The sequence below is a fragment of the Littorina saxatilis genome, linkage group LG5 (assembly GCF_037325665.1).
Source record: "Littorina saxatilis isolate snail1 linkage group LG5, US_GU_Lsax_2.0, whole genome shotgun sequence".
Taxonomy (NCBI): domain Eukaryota; kingdom Metazoa; phylum Mollusca; class Gastropoda; order Littorinimorpha; family Littorinidae; genus Littorina; species Littorina saxatilis.
In genome coordinates this window covers 46,958,174-46,977,719 of record NC_090249.1, presented here as the reverse complement: position 1 = coordinate 46,977,719, position 19,546 = coordinate 46,958,174, and the positions used below count along the sequence as shown (strand labels likewise).

The window sequence follows — 19,546 nt, the reverse complement described above, 5'->3', positions numbered from 1 at the left end:
CGGACAACACTACAGGCCATACTGTACGTGTCGTCATATTACTCATTACGTTTTCCCGACGTCATGAAGTTTATGACGCCATTCTAGCCCTTTTTTCTATGGAATGCCTTTTGTGTCTAAACAAAAAAATCAACATTTGCTAATTTTCCTATAATTAATTTTAACTCAATTTGCCCAAGGATTTAAAGATGTCATCCTGCGGATTTGTAAACTTCAGGAGTTAAACTACCCAAAACCATTAAAACATTTTCCGAGGTATTTTTCAAGGGGTTATTGCCCTGCCGTAAGGACTATTAGTAGCCTTTTCAAATAACTATGACAGACTGTTTATTTCAACTTTATTTTTACAAACCAAAATGCAATAAAAAAAAAGTCTAGGGTCGGCGGGAACAAACTAGGTAGGGTCGGGTGACCAGAAACATACAACTTTTTTTTGTTGGCCTTATGGCATAAAAGCCATTAAAAATGTAAACACTTATTTTAAACACACACACACACACACTGTGACACAAAAAAACCACAGTTGACAGCAGTGTTGTGAGATCTTTCCGGAAGCCCCTGAACAACACGCACAAAATACTAAAAACAAGCAGCCAGCAGGTGTTAAAAATTAAAAACTGCCTGAAGGGGGGGTTGTTACTCAAACAAGCTGATCCTTATGTTTAACTTTAAACCAGAAAATAAAGCAAAAGTCTGTCTATACAGTATACTAGCAATGTACTCTAGCTCTACTGTGCGTGTGACATCACTGACAACATCACAAGGGAATAACTTTACCGCTTGTTGAAGCTACAATGTCACAGCAGATCAAAGCTGTCAACAGGGATATGTAACTTGCTACAGTATCTCTGCTGTCAATGAAGCCATAGCCTTATTCATGTTTAGATTTTCCCTCTTTCTAGTGGTACACAGTGGAACCCCCTTTTAAGGCATAACAAATCTGAGAAAATCAGATAATTAAATTGAATGAGTCTTAAACTAGAGGTAAGTCTACAGAGGTTATGGACAGAAAATCTGAAAAAACAAGGTCTACAAAGGGGGAGTTTTAACAGAGGGTTCCACTGTGGTACAGGTGACATTTCTGTATAGAACATCTGGATCTGGATCTTTTACTTTCAGAGGAGCTAGAGTTCTGCATGCTTACATGTAAACATACAAACAGCACAAACATGTAGGCTACATACTGATACATGTACAAATGAATCAATGCAGAAAATCAGTATTTACTGTAGTGCCCCATGTTCTCCAGGAATTTGTCTCAAAATGTTGCTGTTGATTAAAACGCATTCGAGTCTACAACACAGGTGGGCCATAATAATTAATGGTGCATTTATGTTCTTCTCTACTTTTGGTCTGGCAAAGTTTCCTAATCTCCGTCGGTACACAGGCTAGGGGTCACTGCATCTGTCAGTGTGTGTGTGTGCTCTCAGAATAGAACACATTCATCTCAGGTTGGTAACCAAGTTTGGTAACAGTAATTTCATACTGCCACTCGTTTTTCACATCGGAACACAGAGAGCGATGTGTGTGTGAAAGTTTGTTGTTTACACTTGGGGGGTGGCCATATTGTGTGCACTCCTCCATTCTGTCTCTGCTCGCACGCCGCGGCGTGACCCCGACCAGAGACGTCATACGTCTCTGCCCCGACCTACACACAACATCACCGTGCACTCTCACACCTGGGCGACTTTCACACTCTCAGTTATGGATTTAAAAGTTGTGTGTAACATCTTACCTTCCGATGGGGACTCATGGGGTGGCATAGATTCGCTGTCCGGAGACACAGCCATAAGCTTGTCGTCTGCGTTTCATTCACGTCACTCCGACACGGAAATACACACGCTTCACGCTGCATTGGGCGCCAACGGGTCAACTCGAATTTGGTATTCACGGGTCAAAGGGCAAACAGAAAGCTGGAGGCGAGAGGGAGTGGGAGGAATAACTGTAAGACTTGGTCGACTCGGTGATGGATGAGTGACCTCGGTGTCATCCATTCTCTCGGCACATTTGACTTTTGGTTGACAAGTGAAACATCTTAGAGGGAGAGTCAAACACACTTTTATAGCATTTAGCCTACACACATGTAAACTGATGATTGGAGCTGGGTGGCGGCGTTTTTTTCGGCTCGTTGTCAGATTAGGGGGGGAGGAACACTAACGTGTCGGAAAAAAAGTAGGGGCCCGGGGGGGAGTGATGGTAAGGTAACATGTCGAAACAATATTAGGGTGGTTATTATGATTACGTATAGGGTGTCACCGTTCTGGCTAAAAAAAAAACAACTAGAAGGACTTTACAACAAATGAACAATGACTCCGTTTGTATAAACTTCTCTGAAAGGATTGTTATGCATGGACGGATCCAGGGGGGTTTCCGGAACAAAAATTAAAAAGGAGAAGAAAAAGATTTTTTTTTTAAACAAAGAAAAACTTATGGCTCAGATTGCCCCATATTCCTGGATTTTTATCAAAAAGTTTTCCGGGGGGGCATGCCCCCGAGCCGACCTTCCTGTTCTAAGTGGCGATTTCAGACAGTGGTTCGGTAATTTGTTGTCTTCTTAAATTCAATATTTGGAAGGTGTTGTAACGTTTTAGGGGAAGTTTCAGTTCGTGGCCGCTCAGATTGCACCAGTTTCCTCCATTTTCCTTGTTTGTATCAAACATGTTCGGGATAGGGGGGGGGGGGGGGCTTGAGAGAGTCACGGTGTGTGTGTGTGTGAGTCATTGTGTGTGTTTGTGTGTGCACGGTGTGTGTGTGTGTGTGTGTGTGTGTGCCGTGTGTGTGGAGTGATGGTTAAGCTATAAGGTAACCTGTCGGAAAAAAGTAGGGTGGTTAGGTAAACTACAGTACCGAATATATATTGTCATCATCTGCTAAACCTACACCGTAGGTGGGCAGGCAGTCTCAGTGGGACTATTTTTTTCAGGAGCATACAAACACTGATTTACATTACCTTTTGGAATAACGATATGCTTTATTGCTGTTCAGTCAATCAGTCATGAATTGCACCCAAAAAAATCACACCAAAAGAACAGAAAAGGTTTTCTGATTGCAAACTAAACTTTAATGAAGAAAATACTATTGTTTTCAAGAGGCCGGGGATGCCATAGCACAGGAAAAAAAAGATGGCCGCGTTAACGGATTAAAAAACAAAGATAACAGTGGATAGTTAAAATCTGAAAAAATGTCACTACTGTACAATTACTGAGAGAAAAAAACCCAGTCAAAGCGAGATAAGACAAAAACAATTTAAGTGCTTCAAATTGTTTGTATACACCAAGCTGAAATGCAATACCAAAGTCCGGCCTTCGTGGAAGATTGCTTTGCCAAAATTTCAATCAATTTGATTGAAAAATGAGGGTGTGAAAGTGCCGCCTCAACTTTTAGAAAAAGCTGGATATGACGTCATCAACGGTATTTATCGACAAAATAAAAAAAACTTCCGGGGATATCATTCCCAGGAACTCTCATGTCAAATTTCATAAAGATCGGTCCAGTTTAGTCTGCCGATCGCTCTACACACACACACACCGTGTGCACACACACACACACACACACCGTGTGCACACACACACACACACACACCACGACCCTCGTCTCGATTCCCCCTCTATGTCCTCTATGTTAAAACATTTAGTCAAAACTTGACTAAATGTAAAAATAACGACACTAGATCAAACTTGGGAGAGTAGCCTGGTAGCCTGGTTTGGACTGGGTGGCCGAGTGGTAACGCACTTGCGCTCGGAAGCGAGAGGTTGCGAGTTCGACCCTGGGTCAGGGCGTTAGCAATTTTCTCCCCCCTTTCCTAACCTAGGTGGTGGGTTCAAGTGCTAGTCTTTCGGGTGAGACGAAAAACCGAGGTCCCTTCGTGTACACTACATTGGGGTGTGCACGTTAAAGATCCCACGATTGACAAAAGGGTCTTTCCTGGCAAAATACCTGTGTGACTTGGAATAATAGGCCGTGAAAAGTAGGATATGCGCCGAAATGGCTGCGCTCTGCTGGCCGATGTGAATGCGCGATGTATTGTGTAAAAAAAAATTCCATCTCACACGGCATAAATAAATCCCTGCGCCTTAAATATATATGTGCGCGATATAAATTGCATAAAATAAAAATAAAAAAATAAAAAATCCCTGCGCTTAGAACTGTACCCACGGAATACACGCGATATAAGCCTCATATTGATTGATTGAAGACAAAAAAAAACAAGTTTTTGTGTCACTCGACAACTGACGCAAGCACGTGTCGCAACAGCTCCACTGGTCGATTAGTTAGCATCATCGACTGTCTCATGAACGACGTTTCCGTGAATTGCACACATCGTCTTGATGTGAATGTGAAAATCTCTTGACTTAGATACAATAATGTGACTTAGATACAATAATGTAGGCCAGTATAGATCCTTAAATTTACCATACTGCCATTGCATGGGACACAGTAAACGCAAATCTTGATTTACCACCTTATATACCAGACGGACCACATAAACAACATTAACAAATAATGTATCGATTGAACACTGGATTTCACTTCTTTGAGCCATGTGACGTCAGAGGCCGACAAAACTTCATATTTAGGCGGCCAGCCAAGACTAAAATATAGTGCATGTTTGTGTGCGTTCAATCAAACTAAAAGGAATTCTAACCAGAATCGATCGATACATAAATGTTATTTGTATTTTTGACCAAAATATGACATTTTACAAGATCTCGACAGTCATTGTTCACCTCGACCGCTAGCGAGGAACACTGTCTCGATCTGTGTAAAATGTCATATTTTGATCAAAAGTACAAATAACGTATAATATCTCGGTACTTGAGTATGCATTTTAACAATATGGAATCACGATTACCCTGTTCACCTCATCTTGTAGCGGACGATCGTGTTTGTAAGCCTACTGTTATGGGACACGACATGTAACGATAGTTACTCAATTTGCAATTAATGTAGTGTACACAAAGACAACAAAATTAAAAGATCTGTGCTACATTACATCTTCATTATTTTGAAGGTTCTTCTCGCAGAAATTCAAGAAAGATCAACGCTGTTATTTCAAATGAAGGAGAAATATTGCTTCAAACGGGGTTTGTGTTGACGTTCCCCTTTTGGACGCCATTTTTGACCCCCATAAAGCCACTTTTATCACGCTTCCCCCACATTACCAAATACCGATCGATCTGCCCTTGCTTGTGCTGCTTCTTCGCGTTTCCAGACACGCATATAAATAGTTTTCAAAAGGTAATGTTATGCAAGCTGGTCGGTAATCGTTTTGAAAAAGAGCCACCAACTGTTGTCATCAAAAGCAAAGAATGACTGATGTGTTTACATGTGTGAAACTTCCAAAATCGCGGAACCTAGCATGCGTTTTCTCTCAATCGCATGTATGTTTCAACATGTGCTGCTTTAAAGTCTTAAATCGCACAAACCTGACACGTACACACTCTAGTGTTCATGCCTACTTTTTCATTTCTGTATGTGTTAACATGTGATTCTTCAAATTACTAGACAGAAAGAACCTAGCCCCACATTCTGTGCACACATGCTAAACAGACCCAGTGGTTGACATCTGAGGGACAGAGCGACTGCTTTTAGGCTATGCATTGCTTGTTTATAGGAATGCAATGTATGACTATCACAGCCTATGAGCTTTCAACCTAGCTCAAAGTTAGGCTAGGATAGCAACTGATCAAAAGATCAGACAAAGGCTCAACAGCCTAAGTACCAGTCTGTCAACATATCAGAAACATGTCTAACACCCAACCAAACCGTAACATAACAAAACAGATGCACAAAAAGATAAACAGTCTTGTTTATTATTATACACATTTGAGTAAACAGATTCAAGAACATTATGTACGTGATCATATTCGTAGAGATTTGTTTACGAAACAGTGAGGGTGGGGTGAGGTAACATTTACATAAAGGTAAGTTTATTTTCCTTGTAAAACATGTTTTGTATTAGCAAACTAAATTTTATTGACACGTTTGGTAAATCTTCATTTCTAACATGTTGTTTTGTAGTCAAGAAACATATGTCGACATGCAATTCAACAGATACACTTGGAACCACGTAAAACGCTATGCTTGTAATTGGTTTGATTTTGTATACCGGTATATATTTAAACTAGATGAATACCCGCTTCGCCGGGTAGCAAGTAGAGCCGAATACCCGGCTTGAGTGGCGCACCGGGTCCGAACCATGGACCCGCCAAGCTTAGGTCCCTCCCAGATTCGTGGAATGGGAACAGCACGAAAATGATTCAGTGGCCATAATGCCATTGACGCCCAATGTAACCGAGTGCCGAAACACCACAATCACCTTTGGAGGCGAAGTCCACTCAAACAGGATTGAGAAATTAAGAGCTTATCTCTAAGCCCTTTTCAATCTGTGATAGCTTCTTAGAGGAAGGCCAGAACATACAGACTCAGAAAAGCAGCCATACCACATCACAAACAGAACTCTACAATCCACAGGTGTTTTCTACAGACACACACAAACACACACAGAGAAGCCGTATCTTTCTTTCTTTATTTGGTGTTTAACGTCGTTTTCAACCACGAAGGTTATATCGCGACGAAGAGAAGCCGTATATATATATATATCTATATGTATAAATATATAGAGATAGATGACAGTGTATTTTTCGCGTGGCTATAAATTGATTCGACCTTTGCACTTTTACAGTGAGGACAACTTACGGGTCCAAGGAAAGCGTTCTGGACACTGCGGTGACCTTCTAAAAATAGTAACAGAACGCCGGGAATATCCGAAGATGCCCCTATCGTAGTGCACCATACGAAGGAAGGGAGGTAAACGCTGAAAACATGGAGAAAATAAGGAAGAGTTATGGTAGTTGATCCCGAAAAAAAAATCGGTTTGCGCTGCGCGCTGAGAGCACGTATTGAAATATCTCATCGACCAGATTGTGTCCGGGGTGTATCTGAATATGGACACCAAATTTGAAACAGATCCATCGAGAACCTTGGCCGCGCATCGCGATTACACAGACAGACACACAGACACAAGTCGTATATATATATATAGATACAAACACGAATGAATTGCTTTAAACGGGTGCTTTTAAGATAAAACATGTGTGGAAGGTTCGGGAAACTAATGTTTGGCTTCTCTGAGATCTTTTCTTTCTTTGATGATGTATTACGGACTCTCTCTGGACTTTCACTCACAGACTCAACAGATGACACATTGTGACAACAGCAGAATACTGGCAAGGCATACTTTATTCCCGAATTCGCTTAATTCCCTCCCCCTCGATCTTTGCCTACTGACCGAAGCCGGTGGCTACAGGCCACAATACAAATTTGACTAGGCTACATCTTCTCAGTTAGTGCAGCACACTACAAAATGTCCACTCTCTCAGAATTCTCTTTCACACCCTAGCATGTAAATACATAATCAAACTTTAGCTAGAGTCACAAACATCCAATCAACATCTTATTAACCACCCATAACGAGGACACTCTAAGCAGGTTCATTGGTTAAACTAAAGACAAGAGGAACGGGGGGGGGGGGGGGGGAAGACTAAAAACATTCGAGCACAGCTGGCATCGTCTATCATCTACCCGGATCAAATTCACAGCCTACAGGAATTAACACCTACTTGAAAACCACTGCTACATGCCGCTAGCCGAGGAATACAGAGACAGACAGGCCGCCATATTACATAACACCTGCTGGCCAGTGGCTACCCGTCTCTTCCTAGGAGAGCGGCTTAAGTTCAAAGGATCAAAGACTAGTCAGAACATACACACAGACGGCTAAGCGCGCTTGGAATCTACCGGTGACTGGACATGTGCATCTCAAAATGTAACTCAGAACAGATAATGGCATTACAACATAAAGCGATCGGCAACATGAACTACAAACACTAGACTGAACAATGACACAAACTTTAGTCTATAATTGGTGACTGGTCACACAAGAAAAGCAAATGCTTACACACGACTTCCTTTCTTTAAAGACCCCCAACCCCCGATAAAACATAAGATATTCTGTTCATAACCTCTGTAAGTTTACCCCCATTTTTTGACCTGATTTGCTCAGGATTTTTTAATTTTTTGTAGTTAAAGGAGAATTTTACTATCTGTAAAAAAAAAAAAAAAAGAAAAAAAAAAGAAAGAAGAAGTTGTTCTAGCTTCATAAAATAATTTTCAAGAGAACTCTTTTATGTACCTGTATCAATCCATTTAGATATATATAGAACCAATGACAATTTGTGATGAAAATAAGTCACAGCTAAATGATGACCCATGGAGAAATGACTGTCTACGGTGTACGAGCTCCATGCCCGTGTCATCACCCCACTTGCCTCGCACGAGCTGCACCAAGACTAGAAGCCCGGCCGCCAGACACCCAGAGTGAGCCCCACACGTGACCCAGAAACAAACTCTGTGCAGGCATGCTTCTTCCCTCATGTATACATAGGCTACATGTATCAACATGTGCTGCTTCAAAGTCTTAGACTGCCAGAACCTGGCACAACACTCCGTGCATGCATACTTTTTCTCTCATGTGTGTGTTAACATGTGTCTCTGGGTTGTTCGCTGGAGCTATACTGTTCAAAAAAAGAAACGCATAGTTGCTACTTGCCAAATTTGTTTTATTTTTCGAAAAAATTAACAGAAAATCCAATATTTAGATTATTTGTTTGAAATTTGGTATGGACACAGTTGAATGCACACACAGTTCATTTGCATCTTCAAATCAATCAGTCAATCAATACGATTGGGTGCTGAGGCTGTCAAGTCAGTAGGGGGTGTGACTGCCTTGAGCAGCAACAACTGCCCGGCACCTTCTGGGCATGGACTGGATCAGATGCCGGATATCTTGCTGTGGGATGGTGTCCCACTCCTCCTGAAGTGCCTGCAATAGATCGCGGTGATTTGCCGGCGCTTCTTCTCGCCTGCGCACACGTCTGTCCAATTCATCCCAGAGGTGTTCTATCGGGTTCATGTCTGGCGACATAGATGGCCAGGGAAGCACCTGGACATGGTGGTCGGTGAGGAACTGGGTAGTGAGTCGTGCTGTGTGCGGGCGAGCGTTGTCCTGCTGGAATATGGCATCCTGGTCAGCCAGAAGAGGAAGGGCGTGTGGGCGCAGAATTTCCTCCACGTATCGCTGGGCAGTTATGCGCCCTTGGACGTGCACCAGGGTGCTCCTTCCAGCGGTATTGATCGCCCCCCACACCATGACGCCTCCACCACCATGAACGGGTGCCTCATCCACACAGTTGGGCGCGTAACGTTCGTTTACTCTCCGGTAGACCCTCCTCCGACCATCATGTCGCTGGAGCAGGAAGTAGGACTCGTCGCTGAATCACACGTGTCTCCAGTGATTCCGGACGGTCCAGCGAAGGTGCTGGTTGCCCCACTGCACTCGGTTCTGGCGATGGCGGCGGGTGAGGACAGCTCCTCTGTGAGGTCTGCGAGCTCTCAAACCAGCTTCATGCAGGCGGTTCCGCACGGTCTGGTCCGATAATCGGTGTGGCCCGGGGAGAGCCTGGACAGAAGATGAGGCCGACAGGAAACGATTCCGGAGGTGGCGGAGCCGTATGAAGCGGTCGTGAGCAGCAGTTGTCGCCCTTGGTCTTCCCGCTCGTGGCAAGTCAGCAACGGAGCCAGTGGCTTGAAACCTGACCCACAGTCTACTGATGGTGCTCTGGGACACGTGGAAGTGCCTGGCGATTGCACTTTGACTTTGACCTGCTTGTAAACGACCCAATGCAATTTGGCGGTCTTCTCTGCTCAATCGGGCCATCTTTCGTCACTGAATTGTCGTCTGATTTCTTTGTGGCGAACAATCCGCTTTTATGGGTTTTGGAAGACATGGTGAGAGCTCAATATTCCCCGAGTTTCACGAGATTACACTGAAGCATGACGAGTGGTCATGCCAAATGAGCAATTTTGACATTGTAGCCACTGATAACGCATGCGTCACGTGCAGAGCTCACTTGTGGCAATGGACGAAAGGTCGACGACCAGATAAACATTTTCTGCAGTTTGGTGGATATCCTTGTAGCCATATAACTAAATTAACCAAATATTACAAGCTATGCGTTTCTTTTTTTGAACAGTATAGTTACCAAACTGTGACATGGGACCCAAAAACAGAACCAACTTCATATTCATCAACAATGTGTTCATATGATCTTTAGGACACTGTGAGCACAAACATGTATAAATAAAGCTATTTCTTGAACTTGACAACAAATCTTACCATTAGCGCAGCAACAAATGGTCAAAATAACAAGTCATCGTAACAGATGATAAACAAAACTTCAAACCGTCGGCTAGTGGTGACGTCACCACGCAGCAGTACAACGGGTGCATAGATATCCTTCCGAAAGAATGCTGGGCAGTTTAGTAAAAAAAGAAAATCGCTAACTAATCATTTTCATTGAAATAACAGGACAAACAACGATAACATCGTAACAGGTAAAAGGGGAAACCAAATGCTCTGATCGTTTTTAATGGACAGATTGCAAAAATTGTGGACGTTATTTGCTTTTTTCTTGCGTTCTACAAGCGTGTTGCGAAGTATGCCAAAAATAGTCGTGCTTTAGTGATGAGTGGGTCTGTGTTGTGCAAATAAAGTTCGGGCTTCTGTGAAACGACACGTTGCGAAGTTGACCACATACAACTATGGTTAAAATCTCAGACTGTGTTGATCTTCTGCAAACAGTTCTCATTCCACTGAAAATGCATGCATTTATGATAAGTTACAAACTATTGATGGCCTTTTTCGTGTTTCTTTTATTCCGTACGACCTACTCATTGCTTCATCCTACAGCATGTCACAAATTCCCCGCCATTTTGACCTCTCAATTGGACGTATTTGCTCAAATTATGGAAACACAAAACATTATTTTTTGGGGTAAAAATATTGTTTAAAGGCACAGTACGCCTCCCGTAAACCATCACAGATACTGCCAGGCTTTTACACATAGTACAAACACCCTTCCATTTGAACGCTCACCGAACGGGAACATCCTGAGTGCCCTACGTAAAGAGCGAGCAATTTTCAAAGAATTAATTTTGCGAATTGTCTGATAACAAAATCGGACCGTGGTGCGTTTTGGCGCTAGACCTAACTTTTAAAATCTAAATAATAAATTGACAGCTTGTTACACAAACATTCTTAAATCATAAAAGAATTCTTTTTTCATCAATACAAGATCAGTACAATTCGAAGTTTTGAAAGTTTGAAAAAAGAAAGGTTGTGGCTAGATCCACGGGTCCGTGTCTCCAGTCCCCAGGCTATATCCACGTCACTGACATCATCGTCGCACGAAAAGCCTAGCGTTGGCACTCGACGGTTATGCTTATCGCCAGTTCCTCTGAACAGTCAAAAGCCATAGCTAGAGTTCTTGTGAATCCCAGGCGTTTTTTTCCGTTTAGATTCAGAGGTACACAATAACGTGCTATTGCAGATAAGCTTAAAGCGAGTCGCATTCAAATCACAAACTGACGACTACATTGTGAAAAAAGGAAACTGGATCACACGGGTTCACAGTGGCTCAGGGGTAAGATAAACCACACAAAAATACATTCTTTGAAAATTGATCGTTCTTTACGGAGGGCACCTAGGATGTTCTCAAGCGGTGAGTGTTTAAATGAAAGGGTGTTTGTACTGTGTAAAAGCCTGACAGTATCTGTGATGGTTTACGGGAGGCTTACTGTGCCTTTAATAGCTTTGACATCATCAAGCAACATTTACTGATTTAGACACACATAAAGAAGCGCAGTAACCAACAAAACTGTCAAACTTATTATTTCAATCAAATGACCCTCTGTGGTACCCAACTCCAGAGAACATCCCCTCTTCATATTTCCTGACTGTGTCTGTGAGAACTTTGCACCGCAGGCTGAGCACACATATGTTTTCTCTCCTGTATGTGTTTCTTCAAATTACCAGACACTGAGAACCTTGCATTACACTCTGTGCATGCATGCTTTTTCTCTCCTGTGTGGGTTAACATATGCTTCTTCAATGAATTAGACACTGAGAACCTTGCATTACACTCTGTGCATGCATGCTTTTTCTCTCCTGTGTGGGTTAACATGTGTCATTTCAAACCCCCAGACCGTGAGAACCTGGTTCCATACTCTATGCTATTTCTCTCTCGTATGTCTTAACATAGATTTCTTCAAATAACAAAACAGTGAGAACCTTGCACCACACTCTGTGCACAGATACTTTTTCTCTCCTGTATGTGTTAACATATGCTTCCTCAATGAATTAGACACTGAGAACCTAGCACCACACTCTATGCATGCAGCTTTTTCTCTCCTGTGTGGGTTAACGTGTCGTTTCAAACCCCAAGACCGTGAGAACCTGGCACCACACTCTGTGCACACATGCTTTTTCTCTCCTGTATATGTTAACATGTGTTGCTTCCAATCCCCAGACTGTGAGAACCTGACACCACTGTGCACACATATGTTTTAAAATGTGTCAAAATGTGCATCCTCATAGTCTTAGACAGTGAGAACCTAGCACCACACTCTGTGCATGCATGTTTTTTCTCTCCTGTATGTGTTAACATGTGTCTCTTCAAATTTCCAGACTGTATACTGTTCAAAAAAAGAAACGCATAGCTTGTAATATTTGGTTAATTTAGTTATATGGCTACAAGGATATCCACCAAACTGCAGAAAATGTTTATCTGGTCGTCGACCTTTCGTCCATTGCCACAAGTGAGCTCTGCACGTGACGCATGCCTTATCAGTGGCTACAATGTCAAAATTGCTCATTTGGCATGACCACTCGTCATGCTTCAGTGTAATCTCGTGAAACTCGGGGAATATTGAACTCTCACCATGTCTTCCAAAACCCATAAAAGCGGATTGTTCGCCACAAAGAAATCAGACGACAATTCAGCGACGAAAGATGGCCCGATTGAGCAGAGAAGACCGCCAAATTGCATTGGGTCGTTTACAAGCAGGCCAAAGTCAAAGTGCAATCGCCAGGCACTTCCACGTGTCCCAGAGCACCATCAGTAGACTGTGGGTCAGGTTTCAAGCCACTGGCTCCGTTGCTGACTTGCCACGAGCGGGAAGACCAAGGGCGACAACTGCTGCTCACGACCGCTTCATACGGCTCCGCCACCTCCGGAATCGTTTCCTGTCGGCCTCATCTTCTGTCCAGGCTCTCCCCGGGCCACACCGATTATCGGACCAGACCGTGCGGAACCGCCTGCATGAAGCTGGTTTGAGAGCTCGCAGACCTCACAGAGGAGCTGTCCTCACCCGCCGCCATCGCGTTGTCCTGCTGGAATATGGCATCCTGGTCAGCCAGAAGAGGAAGGGCGTGTGGGCGCAGAATTTCCTCCACGTATCGCTGGGCAGTTATGCGCCCTTGGACGTGCACCAGGGTGCTCCTTCCAGCGGTATTGATCGCCCCCCACACCATGACGCCTCCACCACCATGAACGGGTGCCTCATCCACACAGTTGGGTGCGTAACGTTCGTTTACTCTCCGGTAGACCCTCCTCCGACCATCATGTCGCTGGAGCAGGAAGTAGGACTCGTCGCTGAACCACACGTGTCTCCAGTGATTCCGGACGGTCCAGCGAAGGTGCTGGTTGCCCCACTGCACTCGGTTCTGGCGATGGCGGCGGGTGAGGACAGCTCCTCTGTGAGGTCTGCGAGCTCTCAAACCAGCTTCATGCTTCAGTAACAAACAAACAAATTGACAAACAGTAACAGTGACTGCAGTGTGTGTTGCTTGTGTCTGTATCTCTTGTTTCAACCATTCACCACTGTGAGCGGTGACTGCAGTCTTTGTTTCTGGTGTCTGCGTTTCTTGTTTTAGCCAGGTATCACAGTGAGTGCTGACTGCAGCTTGTCCTTCCAATGTCTGCACAACCTCCCTGACAGGCACTGGAAAAGGCAAGCAGGACAAATCCATTAATATGTTGCTAAGACTGTTGTTAACCCGTGATTTGTAAAAATGTAAAAATTGTTACAAATCACGGGGCGCGCCTCGCGATTTGTAACAATTTTTTACAAATCGCGGGGCGCGTGATTTGTAACAATTTTTACAAATCACGTTTTTGCGCCCGATATTTTCTTGTCATCTCCAAAGTCAAGGGACAACAAGAAGCGAAGCCTTCAAGGCTCAAGTAAGAAATCGACAAACAGTAACACAAACTCAATCACTCAATCACTCAATCACTCCGTCACACACACACACACACACACACACACACAGAAAGAGCATAGGTGAAACTGTGCAAGAAAGCGAGACACTAGATCTAGATCTGTCTGTCTGCATGTAGCCTACTTACAGGGACACGACTGCCAACTAGTCTCGGCCCGCTCAAAAAAACAATGACCGAGACTTTCAGTAATTCCTTCGCGTGACGTCAAACCCTCTTACGTCATAATGTGACGTCAATGTAATGTGACGTCTTCAAATGTTAGAGTTTCTACCATATACATACATACGCACAGACAGACAAAAGTTAGCATCGCATAGGCTACACTTACGTGAGCCAAAAACTAAATCCCTTGACTTTTGGGGTAGCGCGACTGTTAATTTTAAGATTTTTTTTTTTTTCATTACTAGGATGTCCCATCGTTGGGAAATTCCGGTCGCTTCCTCCCAGTGGAAAGCTAGCAGTGACAGAGTCGCACTACCCCAAAGGCAAGGGATCTATTAGTCCCGTTTCGCCGTTATCCCAATTTGCCCCCATCCCATTTTGGCGACATTTCTCAGGTTAAGTGTCATTTTACCACCATATCATGTACCATTAGCTCCACATCCCATTTTGGCGCAATCCCGTTTCGCCGTTAGCCCATTTCGCCCCCATCCCATTTTTGCGACATTTTACAGGCCAAGTGTCATGTTACCACCATGTCATCTACCATTAGCTCCACATCCCATTTTGGCGCAATCCCGTTTTGCCGTTATCCCATTTTGCCCCCATCCCATTTTCGCGACATTTCACAGGCCAAGTGTCATTTTACCACCGTGTCATACCACTAGCGCCACATTCCATTTTGTCGCCATGCCGTTTTGCCGTCATCCCATTTCGCCGCCATCCCTATTTCGCGACATTTTGGATTGTGGCAAAATTGGGATTTGGCGAAAACGGAATGTCTTCCTAGTTGAATAACGCAGCATAGTAGTATAGTGAGGCTTGGCAAGAAGAATAAATAAAAAATGGGATGGCGGCCAAATGGGATGGTGTCAAAATGGGATGTCGCGCAATTGTTATGACACGAAAGTAAAATGACGCTTGGCTTGTGAAATGTCGCGACAATGGGATGGGGGCGAAATGGAATGCGGTGAAACGGCATGGCGGCCAAATGGGATATGGTGTCAAAATGGGATGTCGCGCTATTGTTATGACATGTTAGTAAAATGACGTTTGGCTTGTGAAATGTCGCAAAAATGGGATGGGGCAAAAAATGGGACGGCGGCAAAATGGGATTGCACCAAAATGGGATGTGGAACTAAAACCACCCCCACCACTCAGCGTAGAGGCTCTAAACAAGAAAAATAATAATAATAAAAGGCATGCATTACTTTGTGGAATGCGATATTTTTCCATTTTTACATTTTTACAAATCGCGGTTTTAGGTTCGACGTGATTTGTAAAATATTTTTACATTTTTACAAATCACGGGTTAACAACTGTAGATGTTTTCAGGAAATAACTGCAGACGAAGTTACGCGTGGGGGTGAGGGAGGGGGTAGTGTCTTTCTTCGGCTCCGATGTTTGTCTATCGCGATCGACATTCTCACCTGGGCGATCGGGCTCTAACTGCTCTGGGGCTGGAGGAAGCTCAGTTTCCGTGCTACTGACAGATGATGAGGGAAGGGACTTGAAGTGTAATTTCTTCTGTCCCTTTTCTGGGATCAGTTTTCGTTTAGGCGGCATGTTTGTTATTTTCGGGGAAAGCGCGAAGGGAGGCAACTCTCAACTGGCTTCGAGCATTCCGAGTTGCGAGCCTAATGGAAACTCTTTGGTGCTAGAGGCACAAAGTGTCTAATTTCGTCTGCTACCCATCGCTTCGCAATACATCGATAAAATAGCATTCAAACTACTGTAAATTGAGAAGTACTCACGATGTCCGGATCAAATGATAGAATAATCGGACATTGACCACTTTGTGACAAAAACAATAGGACATTTGTCCTCCTGCACGAAAAATGTATTGGACATTTGAAAAAAATATCCTCATATGTCTGATGTCCGACGTGGATGTGAGGCCCTGTAGTACGTATGTGTTATACGAGGTGAACTCATGTGTTAAAAAAATATTGTGCAACCTAGACGAACTAATGATATCTCTACTTTCTCTTTTTTCATTACATCACAGCATGAAAGAGTTTCGAACGACTTGTCAGTTGTGACAACAAATCCATACAGCTATTTTCATTCCATTTTCATTTCATTGAACCGAATGTCCTATAAGGGTGATGGGTCTCCTGCTGCAGTGTTGACCTTTCCCGAAGGAATTTCCAGACTGTGATATGTATCATGATTACTGCCAGGGAAAATCTTTTCAAGAGTGCTTTTAAAGTTTAAAACACTGTTTTGAAAATCAATCTACGCCCAAAGCCACCGTTTTCGGGCGGTTCAGACAGACCATGTCCGACACAAGGATATTTAAAGATTACGGTTGTGGTCGAATGGCAATGATCATAAGGCAAAAAAAATAAAAATAGTCTGTTTACGGTAACATAGGCAAAAAAAATAGGGTCGGTAGGTCAGGATTTTTTTCTTTTTTTTTCTTCTAAAAAATCATATTTTTAAAGGCACAGTGCAGCTCACAGCCTTCGTTTTGCGTTTTTGTTGCAGCTGAGTGCATTTACAGTTAAAAAATCCTCCTATGGTAGTAAAACAAACCCAAAACTACCCAACGACGACATCTGTGAAGCTCGACAGTTTCTTGTTCACGCGAGTGCATAAATTAACCTAGTTATTACGTGGTGTTTGCGGTCGGAGTTCGATTCAACTGAGTGATTCCGATCCGGCCTCCATTTTGTTTTACACAAACTCATGATGATGTCTGACATAGTTTGCTAGTGACGTGTCTTTTTGTGCATGATGTGCACATGTGGTGATCTACCTGATCTAAATTTAGATCCAAAAATAGGTCAAGACCAGCCGGGTCCGAGTACGAAATTAATTCGTAAAAAAATCGCAGTTCTTGACTCTTTGGGTGCAAGTCAATGAAACTTGGTAGTTCTTCTAACGGATAGCTGCCTGAGGTATGACTAAAAGCCCCAGGGGCTCCGTGCACCTGGATTTGACAAGTTCAGTACCTTTAAGTTATTTTGCCCAAAACAAAGCCTTTTCCCCCCAAAAAAATAGTCTAGGGTCACGCGAAAAAATAGGGTCGGTCGGGATACCGTAAACAGACTATTTTTTTTGTGCCTAACCCCAGAAAACGTCTCCAGGGTAGAACGCCCGATTTAGAAAAACCAAAAAATGACATGCCCTGAAATACGGGATTTAACTCATTCGCGTTGTTCCGACAGCTTTGCTTTGCGTTGCCGACACATTGGAAGTTACGATCCGACGGATATCACGAATTTTTAACAGTGTGAACCAAGGGAAACAACCCCCGCAATAAACTTCTGCCTGTCTACAGTGGAACCATTCACTGTAAACAGTTCCCTCCGTTCAATTGTTGGGAATAATTTGATTTTTTTGACGGTGTGCGACCCACGTGTTTTGACTTTTCCAAGATGGCGGATCGTTCTGCTACAAGACGTATTAACTTGAAAAGAGTGCTAGAACTTGTTATTCAGGACGGTTCTGATCTTGACCTTAGTGATGAATAGTAGAGATGATATTTTAGATTCTGGTGATGAGTTTGTGCAAATGGACGATGATTTGGGTGATGATTTGGACAATGAAAGTGTCGATCATGACATTGTGTATGATGAACCAATGACATAGAAAATGTTTTTGCTTTTTTGCTTCAAAGAGGTAGTTTGACTGGATGTGAAGACAACAAAAGGTATGTTCTTTCAAATGTTTCATATATTTTCTAAACCAGCAAGTTAAAAACTTTGCAAAAATGTAAGGTAGGTAAGGTTATTTTGTGTTGTTGATTTTTAATTATTTTTTTTTCAAATGGGTCAAAATCGTGCGCCGGGAGGGAACACGAGGGACAATTTATACGCGCCCCGAATGAGTTAAGGAATATTTCACCAGGAAGTCTCACTTGCAATCTTGACGACTGCCTTGGCTTAGGGAAACGTTGTGCCTGTTGGGTGCCCTATAACCTTAGTGAAGCAGAAGGGGTCAATCTATGTCAACCAAAAGTGGGTGTAATATTCCCTGTAGGTTGATTTCTTGTAGGCCTTTTGTTCCCTGTGTACAGGAAATACACACGGGTGGATTTCCTGTAGCATTTTGCGGATCTCGCTGAAAGTCACATGATGCTTAGCAACATGGGCAGAATTTGCTGGGTTTTTTTTTTTTTATCTGTTTGAGGTGTTTTTTTAGAAATTGAATTTCGTTTTGCACTTATTATTGAAAAAAAGTTGAAACCGATAACTAAATGAAGAAACCTGCAGCTAAAATGTAAACCTCTGCTAATACATATTTTATTTCAGTGTTAGCAGGGTTAAAGGGAGGATTCGGGGTGAGGTACAATCTTGCTTTCACAATAAACAAACAAAAAATGAGGTAGTGTTCTAAGAAATTTATTTTGGATAAAGCATTTCCTTTAAATCAGTTTTCAGATTACAATCATATGTTCAACCGACAAAATATAAAAGTTCTTCTGTTTAAATTACTTAGTTTCAAAAATACAAAATCTCCTCTCTAAAAATCTAAAACTCTCTCATCAAAAACCAGACACAACCAGGGGTCCACTAGACCAAAAAATATCCATCGTGAATCAAACGCTTGCTGATCGATGATCAACAACAAAAAGGTTACCCCTGGAAAATAAAACAACACAGCATAAGTATAATTCAACAATCATCAAGATAAAATTTCAGTTTCACTAGAACACTTTTTTATACACCATAGAACAAAACAAAAAGAACATAACACATGATACAACACAATACGTAAACAATACAATGTTATTGTCATGACTGAAGAATGGAATACACTAGGAATATCATATCATGTAATACATGATATATGGAATCCAACCCAATCAGAAATATTGTCTAAACCACAGCCCCACTTGTCTGTGATAACAATGATTCCTCCATAATAGATAGAAGTTATGTTAAGACTATATCAGACACAGCTACAAGCAGAGTCAATCAAAACTATACTTCATCCATTTAGTGATTAGCTATAAGCATAATCACCCTTACAGAAAACCTAAGACATTCACTTGATGTCTCAAATTATTCTTGATGTAACCAGTTGCAGTGCACACTCGAAATTACATCTCTCATAAAGCCGACAGTTAACAAAACAACTGTGCAGACTTAATCTCAGTTCGCGTGGTGATTCCTCTTATCTCAATACAGTGCCTATGTTCCATTTCTTACAACCATGAACAATCCACACAAAACAAATACTTCAGTCTTCCTGTG

The 19,546-nt window shown here is 42.7% G+C and overlaps 2 protein-coding genes and 1 long non-coding RNA gene across 3 annotated transcripts in view; all 3 read right to left on the bottom strand.

The window, feature by feature from the left end:
- The window catches only part of LOC138967294 (dystrobrevin beta-like), a 31,969-nt gene extending 30,128 nt beyond the window's left edge, over positions 1–1,841 (bottom strand). The window contains exon 1 of the mRNA XM_070339825.1: positions 1,736–1,841. Within this exon, the coding sequence (XP_070195926.1) occupies positions 1,736–1,790 (55 nt within the window). The 5' untranslated portion in view covers positions 1,791–1,841. The remainder of the gene's footprint in view (positions 1–1,735) is intronic.
- Positions 1–19,546, bottom strand: part of LOC138967312 (uncharacterized) — a 534,423-nt gene that overhangs the window by 500,024 nt on the left and 14,853 nt on the right. The gene's annotated exons all lie outside the window — the stretch shown is intronic.
- LOC138967308 (uncharacterized) overlaps positions 9,918–19,546 on the bottom strand; it is a 28,851-nt gene continuing 19,222 nt past the window's right edge. Inside the window, exon 3 of the mRNA XM_070339843.1 lies at positions 9,918–13,902. Within this exon, the coding sequence (XP_070195944.1) occupies positions 13,190–13,902 (713 nt within the window). The 3' untranslated portion in view covers positions 9,918–13,189. The remainder of the gene's footprint in view (positions 13,903–19,546) is intronic.